General features: G+C 25.5%; 6 protein-coding genes across 18 annotated transcripts in view; 3 read left to right on the plus strand and 3 right to left on the minus strand.

The window, feature by feature from the left end:
* LOC127278794 (nucleolar protein dao-5) overlaps nt 1–2,757 on the plus strand; it is a 30,771-nt gene extending 28,014 nt beyond the window's left edge. For all 9 annotated transcript variants that reach the window (XM_051300672.1, XM_051300671.1, XM_051300673.1 and 6 more), the window contains one exon: nt 10–2,757. In XM_051300672.1, the coding sequence (XP_051156629.1) occupies nt 10–348 (339 nt within the window). In that variant the 3' untranslated portion in view covers nt 349–2,757. The remainder of the gene's footprint in view (nt 1–9) is intronic.
* On the minus strand, nt 2,583–9,624 carry LOC127278796 (WD repeat-containing protein CG11141). 2 transcript variants are annotated; one of them, XM_051300681.1, is made up of 10 exons: nt 9,383–9,624; nt 8,790–9,020; nt 8,564–8,719; nt 8,368–8,499; nt 8,140–8,300; nt 7,927–8,062; nt 7,532–7,835; nt 7,302–7,458; nt 6,394–7,226; nt 2,583–6,147 (listed from the first exon to the last, which is right to left on the minus strand). In XM_051300681.1, the coding sequence occupies exons 2-10, from the start codon at nt 9,012–9,014 to the stop codon at nt 6,056–6,058; spliced, it is 2,196 nt and encodes a 731-aa protein (XP_051156638.1). In that variant the 5' UTR covers nt 9,015–9,020; nt 9,383–9,624; the 3' UTR covers nt 2,583–6,055. The 2 variants fall into 2 exon arrangements, with proteins under 2 accessions (XP_051156638.1, XP_051156639.1); XM_051300682.1 differs by having other exon boundaries at nt 8,790–9,086.
* A 67-nt stretch (nt 9,625–9,691) lies between these two features.
* Nucleotides 9,692–11,333, minus strand: LOC127278800 (tRNA-dihydrouridine(20a/20b) synthase [NAD(P)+]-like). Its single transcript, XM_051300687.1, has 3 exons — nt 10,965–11,333; nt 10,684–10,881; nt 9,692–10,594 (listed from the first exon to the last, which is right to left on the minus strand). The coding sequence occupies exons 1-3, from the start codon at nt 11,039–11,041 to the stop codon at nt 9,823–9,825; spliced, it is 1,047 nt and encodes a 348-aa protein (XP_051156644.1). The 5' UTR covers nt 11,042–11,333; the 3' UTR covers nt 9,692–9,822.
* Nucleotides 11,334–11,415: 82 nt separating this feature from the next.
* Nucleotides 11,416–12,410, plus strand: LOC127278801 (mitochondrial import inner membrane translocase subunit Tim16). Of its 2 annotated transcripts, none has more exons than XM_051300689.1 (2): nt 11,416–11,632; nt 11,788–12,410. In XM_051300689.1, exon 2 carries the CDS (start codon nt 11,916–11,918, stop codon nt 12,306–12,308), a length of 393 nt encoding a protein of 130 aa, XP_051156646.1. In that variant the 5' UTR covers nt 11,416–11,632; nt 11,788–11,915; the 3' UTR covers nt 12,309–12,410. The 2 variants fall into 2 exon arrangements, with proteins under 2 accessions (XP_051156646.1, XP_051156647.1); XM_051300690.1 differs by having other exon boundaries at nt 11,417–11,493.
* Nucleotides 12,411–12,705: 295 nt separating this feature from the next.
* On the minus strand, nt 12,706–16,053 carry LOC127278797 (exonuclease 3'-5' domain-containing protein 2). The gene is made up of 7 exons (XM_051300683.1): nt 15,335–16,053; nt 14,959–15,100; nt 14,577–14,876; nt 14,385–14,509; nt 13,910–14,313; nt 13,481–13,848; nt 12,706–13,411 (listed from the first exon to the last, which is right to left on the minus strand). Exons 1-7 carry the CDS (start codon nt 15,595–15,597, stop codon nt 13,211–13,213), a joined length of 1,803 nt encoding a protein of 600 aa, XP_051156640.1. The 5' UTR covers nt 15,598–16,053; the 3' UTR covers nt 12,706–13,210.
* Nucleotides 16,054–16,172: 119 nt separating this feature from the next.
* LOC127278799 (sphingosine-1-phosphate lyase) lies at nt 16,173–19,284 on the plus strand. Of its 3 annotated transcripts, none has more exons than XM_051300686.1 (10): nt 16,173–16,315; nt 16,418–16,467; nt 16,682–16,828; nt 16,905–17,120; nt 17,196–17,404; nt 17,493–17,729; nt 17,818–18,027; nt 18,112–18,350; nt 18,507–18,774; nt 18,990–19,284. In XM_051300686.1, the coding sequence occupies exons 3-10, from the start codon at nt 16,684–16,686 to the stop codon at nt 19,086–19,088; spliced, it is 1,623 nt and encodes a 540-aa protein (XP_051156643.1). In that variant the 5' UTR covers nt 16,173–16,315; nt 16,418–16,467; nt 16,682–16,683; the 3' UTR covers nt 19,089–19,284. The 3 variants fall into 3 exon arrangements, with proteins under 3 accessions (XP_051156643.1, XP_051156642.1, XP_051156641.1); XM_051300685.1 differs by having other exon boundaries at nt 16,203–16,359; XM_051300684.1 differs by having other exon boundaries at nt 16,208–16,467.
* The last annotated feature ends 4,425 nt before the right edge of the window (nt 19,285–23,709 follow it).

The raw sequence follows: 23,709 nt of genomic DNA on the forward strand, positions 1-23,709 counted from the left end.
ATTCTTTAGAATTTACTCGACGATGCTGATGATAAACAACAAACGGCTGAATCATCAATAAAACCCGTGGCTGGTACAAATCTACGATGTCTTGATGATCCAGTTTTTGAATTTGAGAGAAAAAATGAAAGTAATGTTCCAACAACAACAACAATGACTGCCACTGCTCCTGGACAACATGGTTATCATGTTTTAGAAGCGACATCACCACAATTAAGTGGAACGGGATATCACGTATTGGAAGCGCCAATAAGTCCAGGTTCATCGCAACGTTCGGCTGCCACTGATGTTCTTGAAATGGCTCGAAATCGATTTGATAAATTTTGGGGAAAGGGCCCAGAAAATTAGAGCCTTAAATTAAATTTTTATTATTAACACGCGATTGGTTATTGCTCTATAAGGAAAATTATAAATAAACGTAAAATTCAGGCTCACTTATTCTTTTACCCAATCGCATTGAAAATTGAAATTTTTTAATTTTTAGAAATCATTCCCTTAAAAAAAAAAAAATTAAACGATAAAGGGCTGGTTCCTTGAGCGAAAGGAGATTTCTCTTTTAATTTATTCGCCTGCATTTTCTATTATCGCTATATAACAATAAAAATTAATTCGTAGATCGAACTGTTATTTAATAATTCGAAAAATTTTTTTCGATTTTTTTGTTTTTTTTGTATCAATTAGAATTTTTTTTTTTCAAAATTATCGAATATTAGTGACGCCGAAATCTTCCGACAGTTATAATAGTGAATTTTTCACTCTCGCGATATACATCAAGCTTAGAATTTCTCAAAACTCTCATTCTCAAAATTCCCCACTGAAAAAATAGAGCGCCCTTGAAAAAAAAAAATATTTCTCAAATCTTTAATTTAAATACTTTTTTTTATTATTATATAGTTTTGGTTCGGTTCTTTTTTCAAATTAAAAAATCAAATCGAATTCTGAGAGTAGAGAGTGGAATTAATAATAAATATTAGTGATATATAAAATATAAAGTTCAAGAAGCCTTTGTAAGCTTCTCGTGCGTTTTATATGAAAAAAAAAAAAAGATTTCAAAAAAAAAACTGGATGTATCAAAATACGTGATTGTAAACGAGTTGTAGAATGTTTCATACGATGTTTTTTCGCTTATATTTGCTTCCTAAATAATGTAGTGACATCCAGGGAAGATTAAGAAGAAAAAAAAAATCAGCACGTGTTAATTGTTTGGTATTTATCATTTATAATACCAAACATAATCGACACTCTAATGTTGTTAATCTACATTAAAAAAAAAAAAATAGATATGCATTCAGCAAAAAAATTTTGCTCTGAAAAAAAGAGATGAAAAAAAAAATAGCGGCACCCGTTTTTTGTCCGCAAAAAAGTGATTCCTAGTGTTTTTAATACAATATTTAGAAAAAAAAAAAAAAAAAAATATTGTCAACATCGATTTCTCGAATTTTTCGCAAAGTTATAATTAAAACCACATACTATTCTAGTTTTGCATCGCTTCTTCTCATTCTATATCAGTTTCGCCATAAATTCTCATTTTTCAAATTTTAAAAATTCAAATGCATCAAGCTTAAAAAACAAAAAAAGAAAAACATTTTACAAATTAAATCCGCATTTTTAATATATTCGTCCAAAATTTTCATCAAAAAAAAAAAATAAATAAATAAATAACCGTGTGATACCTTTTTCTCATATAAATAATATTGCCTAATAAAAAAGAAGAAAAAAATATTCCAAAGCAGAATTTCAGAAAAATAAATCCCATTTTCATATAGAAAAAAAAAATATGAAAATTTAACATATATATATATATAATAAATGAAATTATTAAAATGCAGTTATTCCTCATTCCGTCGATTTGATACAAAAAATCTCTGCTTATTTTTTTGTGTGAAATTTATTAATTTAGAAATTACTGTTTTTAAAATATATATTAAACACGTTCGATATAACAATTGGAAAAGCTCGTATACACAAAAACATATATACACACAAACAGATTTGCCATTTATGCTGGAAAAAAAATTTTGCCTGAATTTTTTTAGTTGAAAAAAAAAATTATACAGCAAAAACAAAAATAAAGGGGAAAAGAAACAGAAAAAAGCTTTTCTATCTCACGCGCATTTAAAAAAAAAAAAAAAAAAAAAAAAAAAAAAAAAAAACATTTACAATACACCACACTCCATCCAAAAATCCACGTCCAAAAGTCCACAATATTTACCAACTTTAGCGCAAGAGTACATTTCGAACTTATATAATGACTGACATTCATAGTTAAAAAAAAAAAAAATTTGTGACTCGAGTATTTGACGACGATGGATCATGTAATGAGAGGATAAAACAAAAAAGCACTGATATTTTCTTTTTGATAGCTAAAAAAGAAAAACAATCATCAAAAACGAATGATGTCACAAAATCCATTTTTCCAATTTTTGTTTTTTAACGCCAAAGAGAAAATATCAACTACTGTCGGAAATGATTTTTCCGTCTCTATTTTTTTTTCATTATCAACAAAAAAAAAAAAAAAAGATAAATTAATTTAATTACCATCCATTTTTTATATAATTATCCAAATAAAAATAATTTCCCCCCCCCCTAAAAGAAAATAAAATTACTAATTAAAAATAAATAATTGACAATCGAAGTTTTTAGATCTCAATAAATAATGTTATTTATATTCATAAATTATTTATTATTTTATAATTAGACAAAAATTAATTATTATATTATTGTCAAGACAGAAATAAAAAAAAAAAAAAATAGAGACTGAAAAATAAAAAATAAAATTGTGTCAAAACACTGCTGCTGATCTTGAAATGGAAAAAAATTATGTAACCGGAGATGCAAAATAACGAATGATGGGTGGTACATTATAACATTATTAGAATGTGAAATAAAAAAAAGACAGTGATATAGAATAAAAAAAAAAAAAAAATGTCTCAACACGATATAATTGAATGAATTTGTGCGTGTGAATGAATAAATAAAAATCGTCAATCTCGCGCTTAAAAATCAGCACACATGTGAAATTAGATGAAAATCTGATTTAAAGAGAAATTAATTAATTAATTTTTTTTTTTTTTTTTTGAAAAACCAAAAATTGCAAGATCGAGTGAATGAATCGAATGAGATTCGGGATTTCGTTTGTACTCCCGTAGTCTCTAACGCCTACTATAAATAGATAGACCATATTAATAATGTAATTCAATTATACACAAAATATAAATAATAAAAAAAAATTGAATGTATATAAATATATACATTATATAATATATTATATAAAACCATTCGAAGGCCAGAATTAATGAGATTTTAATCAAATCTCATAAAATGTGGATTAGAAAGGCTGTGGTTGGATATAAAAAAAAAAGAACGAATAAAGTGATCAACGAGAACTTTTTTTTTTTTTACCAAAATATGAGATAATTTCAAAATCGATTTTCTTTTATAAAGAGAAAGATTCAAATTTATTTATAACTATTAAATTTTGTTATCTTTTATTTGCGTTTGTACAAAAAAAAAAAGTGCAACGAAGTGAAAGTTAAATATTTTCCAATTTACACATAGAACTTAATAAGTTCTTTGTAGATGTGAATTCGTGTATGTATATAAATATATTGTATGTGTATTTGTAATAATGCAATAATGATAGAAATATTAGTTTTGCAAAAAAAAAAAAAAATGTAAGAACGATAACCATTTTTAACAGGGTACTAATATACGTTTTTTATATAACGATGACAAATTAAGAGATAGTCATTAAATTTCCAAATCATTTAAAGAAAAAAAAATTGTAACAAATGTATAAACTACATTTATTGAAAATTTTTATAATATTTAATTTTGTAATTTTTTTTTATAATTGTACAATTCATTATAAAGTTTACTTTCCAAAAACGTGATAAATTTTGATTTTAGTCTTTCTATTATAAAATTTTATTCTGTCGATTTTTTTCCTTTAAACCAAATACTAATAAAATAAAAATACTCTCAAAGAATGAATGTCATGATTAATAAAAAATATCATGAAAAGAAAAATTGACAGTCTGTGATAAAATTTGAAACAAAAAGAAAATGATGAAAGAAAATCTCATATTTTGAAAAAAAAAAAAAAAAAAAAAAGTTCTCAATCACTCTACTGATATGTCTGAAAGAGTTGGAATAAGGTAAAATTATTTATAATGATGTGGTTAAAAAAAAGCGAAAGGGCATTCATGAAAATTATTTTCTCATTAACAATTTATAAATTTTTGAGAAAATTTGTTTTGCGCACTTTAAAAGAAAATTTAGAAAAATTTATACATTCTAAAAGTCACAACAAATTTTTAACAATTTCGATATAAAATTTGTTAAAATTATTTTTTAAATCTATATAATAATTATTATTATTATAATATTTGTGAAATAAAATTTGTTCACGTTTTTATATATAAAAGTTTTTAATTCGAATAATTGAAAAAAAAATCTATTTTTATATAATTCTTTATATTATAACAAATTCGAAAATCTAAATTCAAAATAAAATTAATCTCGTTTGTCTTAAAAAAATATTATAATATATATATATATAGTTGTGGTTTTTGGAATGAACAAAATAATAATTGAAATAATTAGAAAAAAAGTTGTTGTGCATTTATATTGTACTTTAATTACAGATTTAAATATCGGTATATATATAATTGTGCTTTGGTGGATATTGAACGATATTAAAAAAAAATTATATATATATATATGAATATACTTTATAAAATGTAGCATTTTTAAAAATGAAAAAATTTGAGAAAAAAATATTGAATTATTAAAAAAAAAATATTATTATTGGCTGAGAGTGAATTCAAGTTAACTTCTTCGCTGTTATTAAATTATAACTTGTTTGCGAGGCGAGTGTCGCTTTTCACGTATTAACGAAAACTTCAATGATTTTCAAATTATTATATATGATGTAGCGAAATATTGTATCAAATGCAATAAAGAGCGCAAATTTATGATTTTTATACTTTTTTGTTTGAATAAAAAAAAAATTATAATTAAATTATTTTTAATTATAATTTAAAAATTAATTTTAATTTTACATTATTTTACGAAAAAGACTTTTCCATTAAAATTTCAGTATTATTATAGTAATAATTATATCTTAAATTTGCGTTCTCTAACTATCAAAATCGACCATTCATTACAATATTGGAGATTATTATGGCTATATGTATATTATATAAATTATATATTATATATTACTAGACATTGAAATACTCGTAATAAAGACACGCCGACGCTTCCTGTGAACCTGATTTTTAATATTAATCCCATCTCCATAATTTTGTTTTTTATTATTTTAAAAAACATTTTTAAATAAATATAAACAATTTAATGTGATAAAAATTCAATGAAAAAGATTTTTTTTAACTTTATACATGTTTAATTTAAAAAAAAAACTACAATAAAAGAAATACAAATATTATGTAGCACGAATTTTTAACATTTTTTTTTTTAAATGTATATGACTAGAAGATTCAAAAAAAAACTAATTCAAAAAAAGCAATAATAAACAATTATTAATTAAAGCACTATAATAGATGTTTAATAAAATTTGTTATCTCAATATTTTCCTGCGCTTATATAGTTAAATTTTAAATATCATATAACATTTCTCCTAACTATTTTATTAATATTATTTTTTTTTCTCTATATTCTAAAATCTTGCAAAAAATATTTTTGCTTCAATACTATTCAATTGAGCTTGTTTACAATTAATTCTATACTCCAAGAGAATTTAAAAAAAAATTATTATAAATCTTGCATTAAAAAAATTGAATTAGCATTCTTGGAATAAAATATTTTAACATTTGTGACTTATAAGGATATAAATTATATCTGTTATTAAAAGAAAAAAATATGTATCTTGTCCGGGCAATAAATTCTATAATATATATAAATCTAATTTTTGTAAAGCTTATTGTAAAATAGTAACAAATTATAATAATAATAAAAATAATAATCACCGCGTGAATCCATCAGTCTACTAAATTGACCATTTGAACTATAAAGTAATCAGAAATTATTTTTTTCAAGGGTAGCTGACAAACACCCAGTCTTCATTATCTTTATCTTTTCTTTTCTCCTCGTAAACAATCGTTGACACAAAGTCTCTTGAAAGATCTGAAAGTGTTTTTTCTTTTACTTTTATATTTATTTCTTTTTTCTTAATATAATTATATTATAAAAAATTACTACTATTTATATAAATAAATATTCTAAAAATAATTTAAGTTAAAAAAAATTGTGTATAATTACGTTGAATATTATTATTATAAATATTATTAGTTATAATAAATATTATTACTTATTATTAATAATTATATTTTTAGGATAAATATTCTATTTACGATAAATATTCTTATTTACCATTAAATTGAAGTTCTGAATCAACACCGATATTTGAAGTTGGAGGTTCAACTCCAATATCAACGTTGTTATTTTGAAATTCACTTAATTTGCTTTGTAAAAGTATTTTACTACATTCACCCAAATCTTCAAGTTTCTTTAATTCCGTTTTATAACTTGCGTCTTCCTCAACAGATTCAGTTTCTGTGCAATCAGTTATTTCGTCTTGTTCTTCAATATCTTGTTTTATATCCAAACATTCATCATCATTTCCATTAACACTACTACTACTACAATTATCATAAGGAATTGCATCAATTGATGTTAAAATATTTGTATCCACAGGATATAATCGACTGCTTGTCATATATTCAGATAAATCGAAATTCAAAACATCGGCTAAAAGTTTCTCCTTATTCTCCACATCTTTTTGTATTGAATCTAAATTTCTATCCGACTTTAATAACATATCATTATCAATACTCAATGTAAGTAATGAAGATTGTGTTGTAACGCCATTATTAAATTTTAATTTATTATTAGAAGAATTATTTTCTCTAAATCCATTAATTTTATTTACTGATTTTTTATTCCTACGTTCGGGAGTAAATACAACATCCTCAAATTCTTGTTCGGCAATTTTTTCAAATATACGACGACGATCATTGCGTTTTTCATTTTCCTCAAAAGAAATTATTTTTTGACATGTTTCAATTCCAATTCGTAATGTTGAATCATTGTCAGTCACTAAGGGTGTTTCAAGTTCCAATGGAACAATTGGCGGTATTTCTAAGGCTTCTTCTGCATTTATTATTGATGTTGTATCGGTTCCTATTGTCACTGAAGGCAAAACACTGCAAATGGAAAAGAAAAAATTTGCAAAATTGTTAATTATTATTTATATTCAAAGAAAATTTTTCTCAACTCACCCCATTGCTTGAATAATATTCGTTGGATTAATTTTATGAAAAGGAATCGCAGGAACAATTGAACTTTCCTTTAATTTGGAAGTTAACTCTAAAATTCCTGTAGTTACTGGTTTGCTAATTTGGGCAAGAGATATTGAATCCATCATTGAATCGGTATCTAAAAATTAGAATTGAAAAAAATAAGTTTTTAATTTAAAAAAAAAGAAATCTAAAAATAGAAAACAACTTACTAGAAATGTAAGAATTATTCTCAGGATGATAAGCGACTCTAATAATATTTCTTTCGCCTTCAAGGATAAAAATCTCGTCTTTTGTGCACGCGACATCAGTGACGTGTCTCACGTCAGTTATCGCGGATGTAATACTAATAGTTATTGGATTAACAACATAAATGATATCATCACTATAAGTGATTAATAAATCATCAGAAAATGGCAATATAATTCCAAATGTCGGTTCACCTCTACTTTTTCGTGTAATTTCTTGCGCTGGATTTAATAATTCCACTTCAGAATGACCAAATCGAATTGCGTCCTAAAAAATTTTTTATGCATGATTCTAAATAGTTTGAAATAAAACAAAAAATCCAAATTTTCTAATTATTCAAATACAAAAATTTCTATACTTTGAACATTAACGTCTTTAGTACTGTTCCATTTTTATCAGCTTGCCAAAGTCTTAAACCAGGTCTGCTTGCATAAATTATCGGCTCCTGCCCAAGACTAATACGATTTCCAAATACTGCTCCCAATTTACCTAATCTAAATTCAATTAATTTCATTAAAATAATAATTTGCATATTACTTTTGAATCAAAAAACCCAAAAAATAAAACTTACATCTTACGCTCCTTTTGTCCCACCTGCATGACCTTTCCTTTTTCATTTAAATTGACAAGAATCGTTCTAAATAATGTGGAAACTAAAAGTAAACCTTGCTGATAACTAAGCTGTACAATTGAATACTTTTCGTTTAAAAGTTCTGACGATTTAGATAAATGCTGCAATAATAAAGAAAAATTTAAATTAAATCCACTTAAGAAATAAAATAAATATTTAGGAGCCTACCATATAAAAATCAATTTCGGTAAAAACGACTAAACCATCTTGATCACCACTAAAAAGTTTCATGCCATTTTTCGACCAATCAACAGCCGTAACTGTTGATTTATGTAAACCAGCAATATTATACCTTTCGACCTAAAATAGAAATAAAAATAGAAATAACCCTTTATTTTATTAAAATATGTAAAAAAAATCTTACTTGTTTCTTTTGTTTTGGTTTTAGACTTTCTGGCAATGAATCTGGAGGTTGTTTTGGAATTTGAAAAACTGTAACTATTCCTTGATCGTTTCCCACAGCGACCATATAATCAACTGTTGAAATTACTCGTATACAAGTAATTATTGTATTTAAATTCTAAAAACATAATTTTTTTTCAATTACTCTTTATTAATTATTATTATTAATTAACATAATAAAAACTTACTTCGCAACGAAGTTTTTGTATTTCACCACTTTCACGATTAAACCAATAAACAAGACCATGATTTGTACCAATTGCTATAAATTCAGGAAGGACATCAATGCAAGTGAAATTAATATTTTGTGAAAAAAGTCCATTTTGAATTTTTGCTGGTAATCGTTGAAGAAGAGTTGCTAGTGGAGCCCATTCTCTTAGCACACCACTGTCTTCACTCATTGGAGTTGACATTATTGTCTGTAATCAGATTTTTTTCCCTTCTATAAATCGTTCTACAAGTTATATATTTATTTATTCATTAATCTAAAAAGAGATAGTAGAAAATTAAATTATATACATTCATGTATATAAAATGCGCAATTTTAATAAAACTAATATTTGTTAAACAAAATTTTGTAAATAAATAAATTAATTAATTTTGAATATTTTACACATGTTTTCAAAACAAAATGTTTATCCCACAAACTTTCAAAATAAACAAATCATATTTATAGGTTAACTTGAATATAGTTTAGAAAATGTATCTTTGAAAAAAAAACATTTTTCAGTAAATATTAAAAGAAAACATTTATATCAATAAATAAAATTTATATACTTACAAATTACTCCAAAATAAGTTTATACACGCGATAAAGTAATTTATTTAACAGGCAAGTTAATCAATGTTCCATCATTTTTCTTTTCCTCCATATAAAAACGTAATTATTAATTACATTATTACTATGATTAAATTATATATATGTAATTAATTTTTAAACATGACATTAAAAAAATATTCTCAACATCCCGGTTGCGAGTGGGATTAACAGCACGTCAGAATCCAGAAATTCTTGGAATTACTTTTCAATAAAAAATAGTACGCCATGTTTTACTAGCGGGAATTTCAAATATATTTTAAGTAAGAGAAATAAGAAAGAAGTACATTTAAATTTTATTAATAAAACTTGTTTTTATAAAATGAAAAATAAATGTTCGACTATATATAATTAAAAATTATAAAAAATACCTTCAATCAAAATCCTTTTCACATTGAGAATCTTCAACTGATAAACAAATTTTCCAAAAACATATGTGATAGTCCATCATTATTTAAATTTTCACTCTTTGTACATTTGTTCGCTACTGTTTCATAGACACATTCAATATTTTTATAACGATTATAATTAACATTAGGAGTTAAATTAAAATATTCTTCAATGAAATTTAAAACAGAATTCTTATCTTGCATGACATTGAAAATTTTTCTCTCCGTCTTGGGTACCACTTTTTCGAGCATAAATACTAAATGATGATGAAAAGTCAAAAAATTAGTTGGAATTACCGATGTTATATCAAGCCAATCTTGAATACAATTTAATGTTGTTACACTTGAGCCTGAAAATAATGTGGGATTTGTTAAAATTCCACCTGCTGACATAATACCATTACATCGGGATTTTTCATGTAGAATTAATGCATCTTCAAGTGTTTTTACAGCACCATTAGCAATTACGGGAATTTTAACGGAGTCACGTAAAATTTTTAAACCTTCCAAATCAATTGGTTCATTTCTCATTTCGGGTGTTCGCGCATGAATTGTAAGAAATGATGCTCCAGCATTTTCAATTGTTTGACAAATTTGAACGGCTTCTTTTATATTTTTCAAAAGACGAATTTTCACTGATACTGTGAATGGCTTAGGAATGTGATTTCGCACCTGGTATATTAAATCTTTGATAATATGTGGCTCTTTTAATAAATGTGCTCCATATCCATCTTTCATAGCCCAACGTTGAGGACATCCACAATTTAAATCCACTCCATTGGAATAACTAAAAAAATTATTTAGATTACATAAATAACGATTCAAAAATTATCTAATATAATTATTTTAAAAAATTAAACATGTAAATTAATTTACGGTGCAATCATTTCTGCAGCTTGAATAAAATCGTCAGCGTTTTTTGCAGCAAATTGAACAATAAGAGGTTTATCATCTGAATTTGTTGTAAATTCGTTATCACGAGCCTTCGAGGATTGTACAAATGAATCTGCCAAAATCATTGGTGTAAAACAAATATCGCAATTGTATCGTCTCACCAGTGTTCGAAATTGCAGCCTTTAAATAAAAAATTTGTTGTTTTTTAATATTTAAACTTAATTGATAGTATTTTAAAAATCTTATAATTATTATATACTTACTTACTATACCTAACCATGGGAGCACAAACCCTTGTCATTTTGTCATTTTCTAACAATTCCATAATATTACAATTCATTTTTGAAATTTATATATCCAAAGAAGCTGTCTTAAAATAGTTTCAAATTAATACAAATGTTATTATGTATTTTTATCCATACATTAGAAACTTATGAACTGTCAAAAAACACGTGTTCTATTTGATGTATATATCCACACTGAAAATTTAAATATTTCTTTATAAAATAATTATTCTTTGGACTATATTAGAGCTACAGGTATTTATCAAAAGTTGCGATTTATTGATTTTCACTAATTATAACCATTTAATTATAGATAATTTAACGATGACACTTTTTTTATTAACTTGCAGAATGTACACTGAAATTTATCGGAAATTTCCTTTCATTCTTGAAAAATATCCAAGAAACTTAACCTCAAAATTTCTTACGTCATTAGACCTGCGAATGTTGTAAGTGAATACGCACGTGTATATATATACCAAAGAATTGCAAAAGAACATGCAAAAATGTACGTAAAACAATATCGGTGTTTAAATTATTTAAAAATTAAACCTTCAACAATAATTTAATAAGATATATACACGAAATTATATTATTCACTTTCCTGAATTAATTGTTTCTCGTCCTTGTATTATCGCATCTAAAAGGTTTGAAAAGTTTATTTTATATTTCGCTATATATATTTTGTGTCATTGAATTGACTTTTAAAATTAATTATAGTTCTGTCGACTTAACATTTTATTTTATTAAAAAAAAAAAAAACATTAATCAATGTTTTCAATTATTACTTGTTTTATTGCAGATAATCAATTTTTGAGGTTATGTGTACAACATTTTGGAGTTTTGAATGTCAAGTTTATAACATAAATAATTGACATATAAGAATTGTGTGCGTCGTTTAAAACGACGTGGTGAATATTATTTTAAATTATGGCAAAATATATAGTACAAATTATTGTTCTTGGTTCTCAAGTAGTTGCAAAGGCCTTTGCACGAGCTCTTCGTCAGGAAATTGCTGCAAGTCAAGAAGCTGCTCGTAGAGCTGGTGGCGGTGAAAGAGGTGCACAACGAGCTGCAGCAAATGCTAAAACTGGAATTTCTTTAGAAGAAGCTCTTAAAATACTTAATGTAGAAAAACCAAATGAAAAGGAACAAATAGACAAACATTACAAATATCTTATGGAAGCAAATGATAGATCAAAAGGTGGCTCTTTTTATCTTCAATCCAAAGTAGTTAGAGCTAAAGAACGAATTGACGAGGAGCTCCAGCATGTAAGTTCCCAAAAAGAACAAAAATCTAGTATGAAAGAAGAAAAAACATAATAATTTTGTTAATTTTTTTTTAATAGGCCCACTGTATATAAAATTGTGATTAATCTCGATTTTATTGATTAAAATAAAAAAATCTAAGTTAATCTTAGAAAAGTTTTATCTTTTTCACGTTCCTTTTACATATTTAAAAAAATTTAAATAGATATTTAAATAATTAACAACTAAAGTTCATAGTAAAATATTTATTTATAAACTTGCATTCTCGTAAAATTGCAATTTCACCTGTGAAATATATATCATTTTCACTTTCTTAAATTACTAAATAACGTGAATTTTGATCAAAAAGACAATACTGACACTCATTAAGAATTAATCAATTATACAAAACAGTAAAACAATAAAAAGGACACAAAAGGAATTATTATTCCTAATAATAAAATACATAAAATAATCGTTCCTTTTTGTTTTTAATGTTTTACGAATGATATGAGAAATTTTACATTTCAAGGTGAAAAAGCACCTTATTATAGTTTTACAATTTTTCAATTACACTACATTTTACATTATTTTGAATTTTTTTTTTTTACATTTGAAAATACATCTACATTACTTGTTTTACAAAAATATTACACTACATCTTTCAAATATACATTACAAATTTCAAAAAAAAAAATTTTACACTACAGTTCAAAAATATATATATATATACACTACACAATTTTTAATTTACACTACATTTTAAATTACACATTACATAATTATTTTATAAATATAAAAAAGACTATGTACTTTGAATAAATATAAATTAGACTGAATTATTTTGATTAAATAAGTACAGTTGATTTTTGAAATCATTTATACAGTCTTTATAAAAAATTAAAGTACTCGCTCTTATACGAGTCCTTTCAGGTACGATTTAAAATTACTTTTATAGAAAAAAAAAAATACTTTTTTTAATGCACTAATCCAGCTACCCTTGCATCCTGTGGCTCTATTCTATTTTGTGTTTGACGTATTGCAAGTCGTTCTTGATTGTGGCAGACTGACCACAATTTTGGAAGAAACCGTGGCTTCATCACAGTTAGAAAATGTTCTCTCCAAAGCCTCTCAAGTTCCACTAGACCACCATCTGTTTTCTCAAAGTGACGCACCACCTGTAATTTGATAATAATTTATAAGTTTTTAATTTTAGTGATTAATTTTTACAAATTGTGACACTTTACCTGAAGACCGTGTGGTTCACATTTAGTTGTAATTTTTGGCTCGGGTCTATTTTTGAGTCGCTCGTGAAGAACGTCTAATAGCATTGGCGAAAATTCACGTTGTCCAGTAAATGACAGAATGTAAGACTCAAGATCCTTGCGTCTTTGTGCAGGAATCATGGCCTTACCTCTAAGTGCTTTGACTGCAGATTGCAATCTTCGCCATCCACGAGGAATTTCATCTCGCGAATGAGTTGACGGACCAGGTAGAGGAGCATCACACATTTGTGACAATCGTCTTCTTAACTCAACATCATGATAATTACTCACTTCATGACATGATGGACAGAGCAGCAATACATCATGAGATTGATGCGCTTTCATTACAACTGAAAAAATTAAATTTTTTAATTTATTATATTAAATGAAAATTTGCTTTGTTATACTAACGTGGAAAATATTTGCGATATTCTCTTGGGACAACATTTTTTCTGACGAATTTCTCATCTGAACCACAAACAACACATTGATTAAGTTTCACTTGAGTATAGTATTGACCAACTTCGCCTAAAGCACGTCCAGACGGTTCGAATTTAAGTTTCACCGTATATGGATCTTCATTGACAACTTGTCCCAATTCTTTTGCAACATACCATTCGGCTTTTTTACGATCACACGTACACAAAGTATCTCCATCTGGAGCTTGAAGATAACAATTATGATACAAAGGTTTATTTCTTGCAGGAATGTTATTCTTGTTTGTTCCATTAATATTTCTATTTATTATTTGATTTAATTTATTATTATTATTTGAAGTTGTACTACTAACACCGCTACCCCGTTGAGCCTTGAACCTAAAAACAAAATTAAGATCAATTATTAATAACAATTGAAACTTTTAATTTATATTTACTAATATTTATACCTCGTGTCAAGAACGCCATTAGGTAAGCCGTAAAATTTTTCATCTTCATCTTTCTCCCAAATGCTTTTAAAAAACTGCATGAAATATTGCCACAGAGATTGTTTTCGTTTCGCTCTTTGCAGGATCTATGAAAAAAAAAAAAATTTTAATAAGAGAATATTAATTTAAAAAAAAAAAAATCAAGACTCTTACCTGGTGATAGATGAAAATTGAAGCCAATGCATCATATGAAGCATAAGCTATCTGATCATCTGTAAGAGTGTCATTATTCCAATCACTGCATCTAATTTCCATTATTTTTTCCAATTCAAGCCCAAGATATTCCAAGCTCAATGCTGCCAAACTTTTTGGACTAGGAAGATCAAGACGTTCTGCAAGAGTCCTGAGATCAAGTGTCCCATAAATTTTACATCCATAATCTTTTGTTAATTTTCTTCCATCTTCGAAAGGAGCAACGCCCACTTTTAAAAGGTGTCTATTTGACAGCAGCTCCTAAAAAAAACATAAAATTAACAAAACGAAATCTATTCTCCGTTTTAAAAACAATAATTAAATTTCCAAAATAATAAATTACTTTCAATTTTGGTGGAACATAGCCAATTTTTCCAATGCGAAATAAAGCACAAACTCCATTATCAGTGGCAAGTTGAAGTAACGAAACAGGTCCTTCATTGACCCATTCACAATCAAAGCCTAATATGCCGTTCGACAAGTCCCTTTAAAAAAATGTAAACATAATTAAATTCTTAATTAGAGAAATATTTATGATATTCTATTGTACATTGCTATTGAAAGGTGAAAATCTAATGAACGTAAACAAAAGAAATGTTTATTTTCAAATTGAAAAGAGAATTAAATTCTTCTTGAATAAAATAAAATTCTATAATTAATATAATTTCTCAAATAAATTCCAATATACTATTTAAATAATTTTAGAATTTTTAATTTACCCGCGAATACGTTGAACAGCGTAATCGCATTTTTCTGGCGAATCAGCCAAAATAACTTTGTCTAATGAAAGTTTTATTTCTTTTGTCGTTTTATTAACATTTTCTTTGATTTCTTCATCATCATCCTTGCGATTTGTGTTGGTGATACTGTGACAAAATTGTTTGACACTCCGAAATACGTTGTCGCGATACTTGGATGCCAAAAAGACAATTCCCACAGTAACACAAACCCCAAAGAACATGTTTCTACGTACTTCCAGCATTAATTACGACATATGTAAAACAAAAACTACACAAATTACTAATATACAAATTTTTCCGACTAGCTACTTGATAAATGTTCTATTTTTCTACTTTGAAAAAATACACTTCTTCAATGACAGTTTTTTTTTCCACTGGGATTAATGTATTATATATGATATTTGTTTATTACAATAATTGACAAATACTACGTTAATTTAAATAAATATACATGTAAATTGGCACGAAATTTTATTTACGCGTTTATAAGGCAAAAAAAAATTTTACCGGGGCAGCACAAAATTTGTTTCACAAATTTGACTTCTAATAAGAAGGGAATTATAATTTCTAAATGATTTTTATTTAAATATTTAATTGTTAAATGGTTTTTTCAAACCTTACGAGGTTCAAGGGACCCTGTAGCATTTAAAGAAATTTATTATAGGAAAAAAATTTAAATGATACACATGGCTACGGGTCCCACGCGCAACTAAAGATTAGGTTAGAAAAATGTTGGAAAGGAAGGAAACTTTCCCACCAACTGCTATTAACCTAACCTCTCCTGATCATTATCTGATCATCACGTCATCAATTCGTCATCAATGATTTGTGGTCATCACGTTACTGTCCAATACAGAATTTTACGCTTACTACAATGACATTTACAATGATTATACAGTGATTTATCCAATGTTAATTTTTCTCCACTTCTCTCTACTATTCTCCTTTTGTTTTCATATGGTAGACAATGTGGACAAAGATCATTTGATTTAAATTTTGATAAGGTGATAAGAAACAATTTATTTCTCCACGATAACGTATACTATTTTTAGATATTTACAGGTTATTTTTATTGTTGTCACATTGATCACACTTTACTAAAAACATTTTAAGTAAGTAGAATATATTTCTTTAAATATTTAATTATTGTATATTATTTTTTATATTATATTCCAATTTAGTGTGCTACTTATTTCACAAGACTTTATTTAAATGCAACATTAACAATTCTTTCATTATTGAACCCTAATAATAAATTATGCATATGTATAACTTTTTTTCATATACTTTACAGTATTATTGAACATATGACAATTTATATTTTAGATATGATAAATATTCCACTGTTGGGAACGGTAAAATTGTTTATTAATGATGTTTTTAAAGAAAAAGAACCATGGCAAATTGTAACGATAACTACAACCACTTTACTTACATCTATTTGGCTCTGGGATGTGATTTTTCAAGATGAAAGTATGAAATTAATTCTTAATTAAATTTTCAAGTTACAACTAATTTTATTTATTGATATAAATTTTTTAATTTTTAGGTCTCGTGGAAAGAGCAAAGAAAAAGGGACTTAAATTAGCTCGTTATATACCATCTGTTCGTGAGAAAATTGACAGAGAATTAAATAAAGTAGGAACAGATTTTCAAAAAGATGCTGTTGATAGAGTAAAAGATGTGCCATATATTGTTAATCTTCCAACAAAAGGTTTAAGTTCAGAAGATATTTTAAAATTAGTTGAACAACACATTCAATTAGGTAACGAATCATTGAAACGTAATTATTATTTAAAATTATTTGACAATTTTATTATATTGGTAAAATTATTTACAGGTGATTATGATTGGGAACGTGGTAAAGTATCGGGAACTGTTTATAAAAGTGATAAAAATCTCACTCAATTAATGGGTAATATTTATCGAATTGCTTCCTATACAAATCCACTTCATCCTGATGTTTTTCCCGGTGTTTGTAAAATGGAAGCCGAAGTAGTGAGAATTGCTTGTAATTTATTCAATGGAGATGAAGCCTCTTGTGGAACTGTAAATTAAAATTTTCTTCTTATTTTATTATTAATTTTTGTTTTTTTTTTAAAAAAGATCATTGAATAATTTCGTTTTATATTTTTAGATGACAACAGGTGGTACGGAATCAATTCTATTAGCGTGCAAGGCTTATAGAGATTATGCGAAAGAGGTGAAGGGAATCAAGAAACCTGAAATGGTTATCCCCACAACTGCTCATTCAGCATTCGATAAGGCTGCACAATTTTTAAAAATAAAAGTTCGCCTCGTACCGGTAAATTCAAAAAGTTTCACTTGCAGTATCGATGCTATGCAAAGAGCAATTACAAAAAATACTATTATGGTAATATCTATCTCAGGACAAAAAAAAAAAATTATTAATATATAGTACATAGAATAAATTTCTCAGGACATTAAATTACTTTTCATAGCTCGTTGGATCTGCTCCGAATTTTCCTTACGGTACAATGGACAATATCGAATCAATTACAAATCTTGGCGTTCGTTATAATATTCCAGTTCACGTTGATGCTTGCTTGGGAGGATTTTTAATTTGTTTTATGGAGAAAGTCGGTTATAATTTGCCGTTATTTGATTTTAGACTACCGGGAGTGACGAGTATTTCCGCTGACACACATAAGGTTCTTAATTTTTTTTTTTTATTTTTTCTCTATGCGAATTTTCTGTTATCAATGAAACGTTTTCGTTTTTTTTTTTTTTTTTAGTATGGATATGCACCGAAAGGTTCATCGGTAATTCTCTATCGTGATAAGAAATATAGAAATCATCAATACACAGTGTCAACAGATTGGCCGGGTGGAATTTATGGATCGCCAACAGTAAATGGTTCACGTGCTGGTGGAATTATAGCATCCTGTTGGGCATCAATGATGTATTTTGGAAACAATGGTTATCTGGAGGCGACGAGAAAAATTATCGACACTACCAAATATATTGAAAGAGAGTGCGTATCAAAAATTTACAAAAGTTAAAACTAAAATCACAATAGAAAAAGAAAACAATTGAAAAGAATTTTTATTTTAATTAAATCTTTTTTTTAATATGTACTTTTTTTTTATTAAATTTTTATTGAATATTTTTTAATCATTAATATTTTTAGATTGAGAAAAATGGAAGGTATTTGCATTTTTGGCACACCTGCGACTTCTGTAGTTGCCATTGGCTCAAAAGATTTTCATATTTATCGACTTGGCGAATTACTTAGGGCTAAGGGTTGGAATTTAAATTCCCTTCAATTTCCAAGTGGTATTCATTTATGTGTGACGCACGTGCACACTGAGAAAGGAGTTGCTGATCAATTTTTAGACGATGTCCAAAGTGCTCTTGATATTACAATGAAAAATCCGAAAGTTCCTGTTCGGGGTCAGGTGAGTTTGAAAATTCAAATAAATAATAATATAAAAATTCACTTTCTGTCCGAAGTCAAAATAAGTTTGAAAATTAAAATGAATATTTTCTAAAAACTCATTAGGAAAATAACGCAATTTTAATTAAACTTTTATTAAACTTTTTTCCCCTACTAAATTTTTATTTGTTAATAATTTTTTTTTTGTTTTGTTTTTTTTTCTTTTTTATTTTATAGTTCGCCTTGTATGGTATGAGTCAAGAAATTGCTGACAGAAGCATTGTTGGTGATATCACGAGGAATTACCTCGATTCTCTTTACTACACTCCAAAGTGAGAATGAAAATTTATCAGAATTGTGATTCAATATTCTGTCTATTGTTGACGTCAGAAGAATTTACATCGTTCCACTGTCTTCCAAAATAAGAGAAATATTCATATGTACGTACAGTGAAATTTTATATAATAATTTTCTTTTAAATTACAAATTACATCAAAATATTACTTGGAAGAAATATAAATTTTCAACTTTATTCTTTAGATAAAATTTCACAATTATTTCAAAGAATAATTCAAATTAAATATTTTTGTATTATCAAAAAATAAAAAGGCTGTTTTTATGAGAAAGTTAAAAAAAAAGTAAATTTACCTTTATTTAGACGCATGGAAAAAAGTTTTTTAAAAAATGAGAATTTTACAGAATATTAATAGATATATTATTGGTTTAATATTGAAGAGAAATTTTATTGATTATTGTAAGATATGGGGACAAATATTTGAATAAGTCTCATGGTAAATTTCAATACATCTTTAGAATTCCCATGAAAGTGGAACAACAATTTAATAATAACTAATTTCTACATTCCGTGATGGGAGTTGAAAAATAAAGTTTCCGCTTCGTTTTTAAATACCTATACTGACTCGGAAAGTTTTTTTTTCTGTTAAGAAAATTCATGAAAGATTTTAATTTCTTATAACAAATAACAATTTTTTTTTTAAGATGAAAAATTAAGTATAATTATGATGGGGGAATTAAAAATTCAACATTATCGAAAGAGCACACAACTATTTGGCATGCTTTATCGATCGTTGTGCTGATGCGGAAATGCCAGCACGTACCTTATATTAGGACGTGTATTTCTATTTCAGAGACGAATTCGATTCTTATTAATTTTTTTTCAACTTTCTAGAAATATTTATTTATATAATATTCTTTAAGATAAATATTTGATATAGAAATATTTAAAAAAATTTAAAATCGAATAAAGAATTAAATTATTAAAATTTTTCTTGAAAAAAAAAAAATATAAAAGAGAATAGTTTTAATGAAATGAGATATTTTTGATGACAAATGATTACTGTGATTATTAAACTGATTGTGTACTTCCTAATAAAAATTGCTTTATACTATTGGAGTAGCGGTCCCACTGTCTGAGTTGCGTATGATGTTTTATTATAAGGGTGCAAGCAATAAAATAGTCAGCAGTCGTCTAATTTATAAATTAAAATTTGTACAATTTCAGGTGCGTTACTTAAATGCATAATGAAAATGATAGAATTAAAATACCTAAATGATAATAATCTATTGTGAGGCCATATTGATAAAATAAATTTTTAAAATAATAATTTTGATTATAAATCAATAATTATAAAAAAAATTAACCAAAGGAATTTTTGTCATGAAGATTAATTTATAAACACTGATCAAGAATTATATAGAATATCAAAATTTATTTCTTAACTTCTATATAATAATCAGCTGCAGTTTAATTGAAACATTATGAAATATTATCAATATTTCAAGTTAGCTAGACATGGGGGGGGATTAATTAAAAGTTTTATAAAGACATCTCGTAATTTTAAAAAGTTTATAAGATCTCTTTTATTTCAATTAAAATTAGAAATGATATCGTGATTTCAATTATAGTCTGAGAGCTGAAATAATTAATTCATTGTGTATTTAAGATTTTCAAGAATTTTCAAATTACATATATATATATATATATATATAATATCGGATACATAGAGGATTTTCGAACAATTGTCATTGGTAGTGTAATTGGTGAGAAAGCACGAATTCTCGATAATAGTTTTGATATTGTATGCACAGGTAATTGAAAATATTCTCTCAAACAGCCACATGGCAATAATACTCACTCTATATAATAGTTCTCTGATTTCTGATCGATACATAAAACGTCATATTTAAATCTAAATTCAGTAAATTAATTAATTTGTCATTAAATTATTATTAATTTAAAATTGATTTAAATAAATAATTCAAAAAAAATAATGAAAGAAAATAATTTATTTTATAATATTTCTAATTTGCAAATTTTTGAAATATTTTTTTTTATTTTTTTTTTTTTTGAAATTGAAAAATTTTCACTTAACGGATTGTAATTTGCAAATTACAGTGCGTGTAGGATATCTATATGTATTCACCTGCTTTACACCCTTATCTGATTCAGAAACAGACATTGTTTTAATGCCTGAATTCCTAATTATCCCTTTGCTAAGTTCCCGTTTGAATATCACTGAAAATGTTTTGAGATTCCTTCAGACAATTAATTTACTATCATTCCATGTTCCTTGATATATCGTTAAATATTGTAATTGTAATTGTAATCTAGTTAATCTATTTACTATATCTCATAAAATCGTAATTATTACAGACATTTTTGGCAATTAGTAATTTGAAAAAATTTAATTATATATTAATTATAATAAATTAATTAATTTCAAACAATTAATTTAATACTAATAAATAATTAATTAATAAATTGATTATATATTCATTTTCATTTAGAAAATTATAGTTTTCTAGATGAAAATTTCTTGTATATTTATTCTTATATCATATGGCTTTTGAAGCCCATAAGACCATTTTAGTTTCAAAATAATAATCAAGACAAAATCTTTTGTTTTACAATAATGGGATTAATTATAATTTTATTCAAAGAGTAAATAAAATATACGCATATAAAGTTAGTGTTGAAATGGAGATTATTAAGCTGCACAATATTGTGTCTCTTATTGTTTCTATTGGATAATGGCTCAATGAAGACAGTTTTACTACTCTTGTGGTCGAGTAATACGCGCGTCGTCTATAGAAAATAAAATACAATGAACTTCAAAAAAAAAAAAAAAAAGAAAAGAAAGTATCTACTATAAATTTTTTTTTTACATACTCGTAATTTATTTTTGAAAAATTGTTAGTTGAGCTTATTCAATAAATTTATTTATTTATTTATTTTTTGTTTATTCTTTTAAAGAGTGAAAATTTCTAAAGAACATATTTTCAAGTTAACATAAAATTTTCAGTTATTTATATATGTATATATATAAAAGGGAAAGGACAGAAAAGGGGGAAGGAGTATTCTATTGAAAATAAGTTAAGTTTCCCTCTCAAAGTGTCTGTTTAGAAATTTCTTGAGTAGAAAGGATTCTCTTGTTTGTTTTCGCACGAAGTAAATATCCTTTTAGAATGAAGTATATATCACTAATTTTAATTAACAAAACTTTCTTTACTATGTAGACTCAATAGATAAAAATTCATTAAAAAAAAGTTTTCGAAAAAAATTAATCATGGAAAAACAAATTATCTAAGAAATTAATTAATTTACATTTTTTTTTCTGATTTTTAATATTTTTTTCCTTTTTATTTATTTAGCAGATATCAGACAATTATTTTTTGAATCAAATAATTTAGTTTTAGAATTAAAAAACAATTTTTTATATATATATTATTGATCGAAAATATTAATCGATATATTCCTTTGTTAATTGTAATTACAAATTTCCTATTTATTCATCATTATTAGGTTTTTAAAAATACAAAAAAAAATTGCAATTTATATTCCGATGAAAAATCGAGAGAAAAATTAAGCAAAAAAAAAAAAAATAATAATAATATAAAGCAAAGAATTCTCATTTATAAAACATAAAAGAAAATGACATTTAGAAACTTTCAGTGTGAAGAAAAGTGGAAATTATCATTTTCTTGCGTCTCTTACAAGATAAAAAAAAAGAGGAAAAAAAAACTTCACTTCACGCCTTGGAACATTTGATTACGAATTAGTTACTTATTAATTTCATTTTAATAAACAATGTCAATTTAAAATTTGCATATGTAATTATGCAAATATTCTATACTATTTTCTTACAAACAAAATTCCCCTGTTAAAGAAAATAATGAAATCAATTTCTTTTTTTATTTATACTCATAAATAAAATATTTAAAAATATCCAATCTATTGTGACATTTTAGGATTTTTTTTTTTTTTTGAATATAAAATAAAAATATATTTAAAAAAATTTATATTTTCTTAAACATATTTCTATCAAAAAACAAAATATGACTTTCAAGGTAATCTTCTTTGGATCTGTGATAATTTTCATAAAGCGGGGTCACTTTTTTGCAAAATCTTAGTTCAGCATCATCATATTAATAATAATCTTGGAAAAATAAGGAAGCAATTCATGGTAATAAAGTATATGGACAGACGAATATAATTTGCATATTTTTAAAAGTTTTTGAAATCATTTGATTATTTAGGGAAAAAAAAAAAATGTCATATATGTAATTATAAATATTTTGCATATATCTAAGTAAAATATAGAGCAATTAAGTTGAAATTTTTTTAGATCTAAAAATTTGCAGCTGTACATTATTTTTATTTTACTCTAAAAATTTTTACACTTTTAAATAAACTTCTCTTTTTACTCGATATAATTAATTTTTACTCTTTTTTATTAATGGAGTAAAATTTATTCCCTTGAAATTTTTTTACTCCTTTTTTCAATTTATGGGGGAAAAATATCACTCCCTTAGAATTTGTCTGTAATGTTTATAGAATTTTATTTTATTTCGCACTTCTTTTTTTTTCACCAGTTTATATGGAGTAAAATTTACTCCCTCAGGAGTAATAATAAAATCAAGAAAACCCTTTTTTTTA

Source organism: Leptopilina boulardi, unplaced genomic scaffold, assembly GCF_019393585.1.
Source record: "Leptopilina boulardi isolate dan_hultmark-lab unplaced genomic scaffold, ZJU_Lbou_2.1 LbouV2_211, whole genome shotgun sequence".
NCBI classification, from domain to species: Eukaryota; Metazoa; Arthropoda; class Insecta; order Hymenoptera; family Figitidae; genus Leptopilina; species Leptopilina boulardi.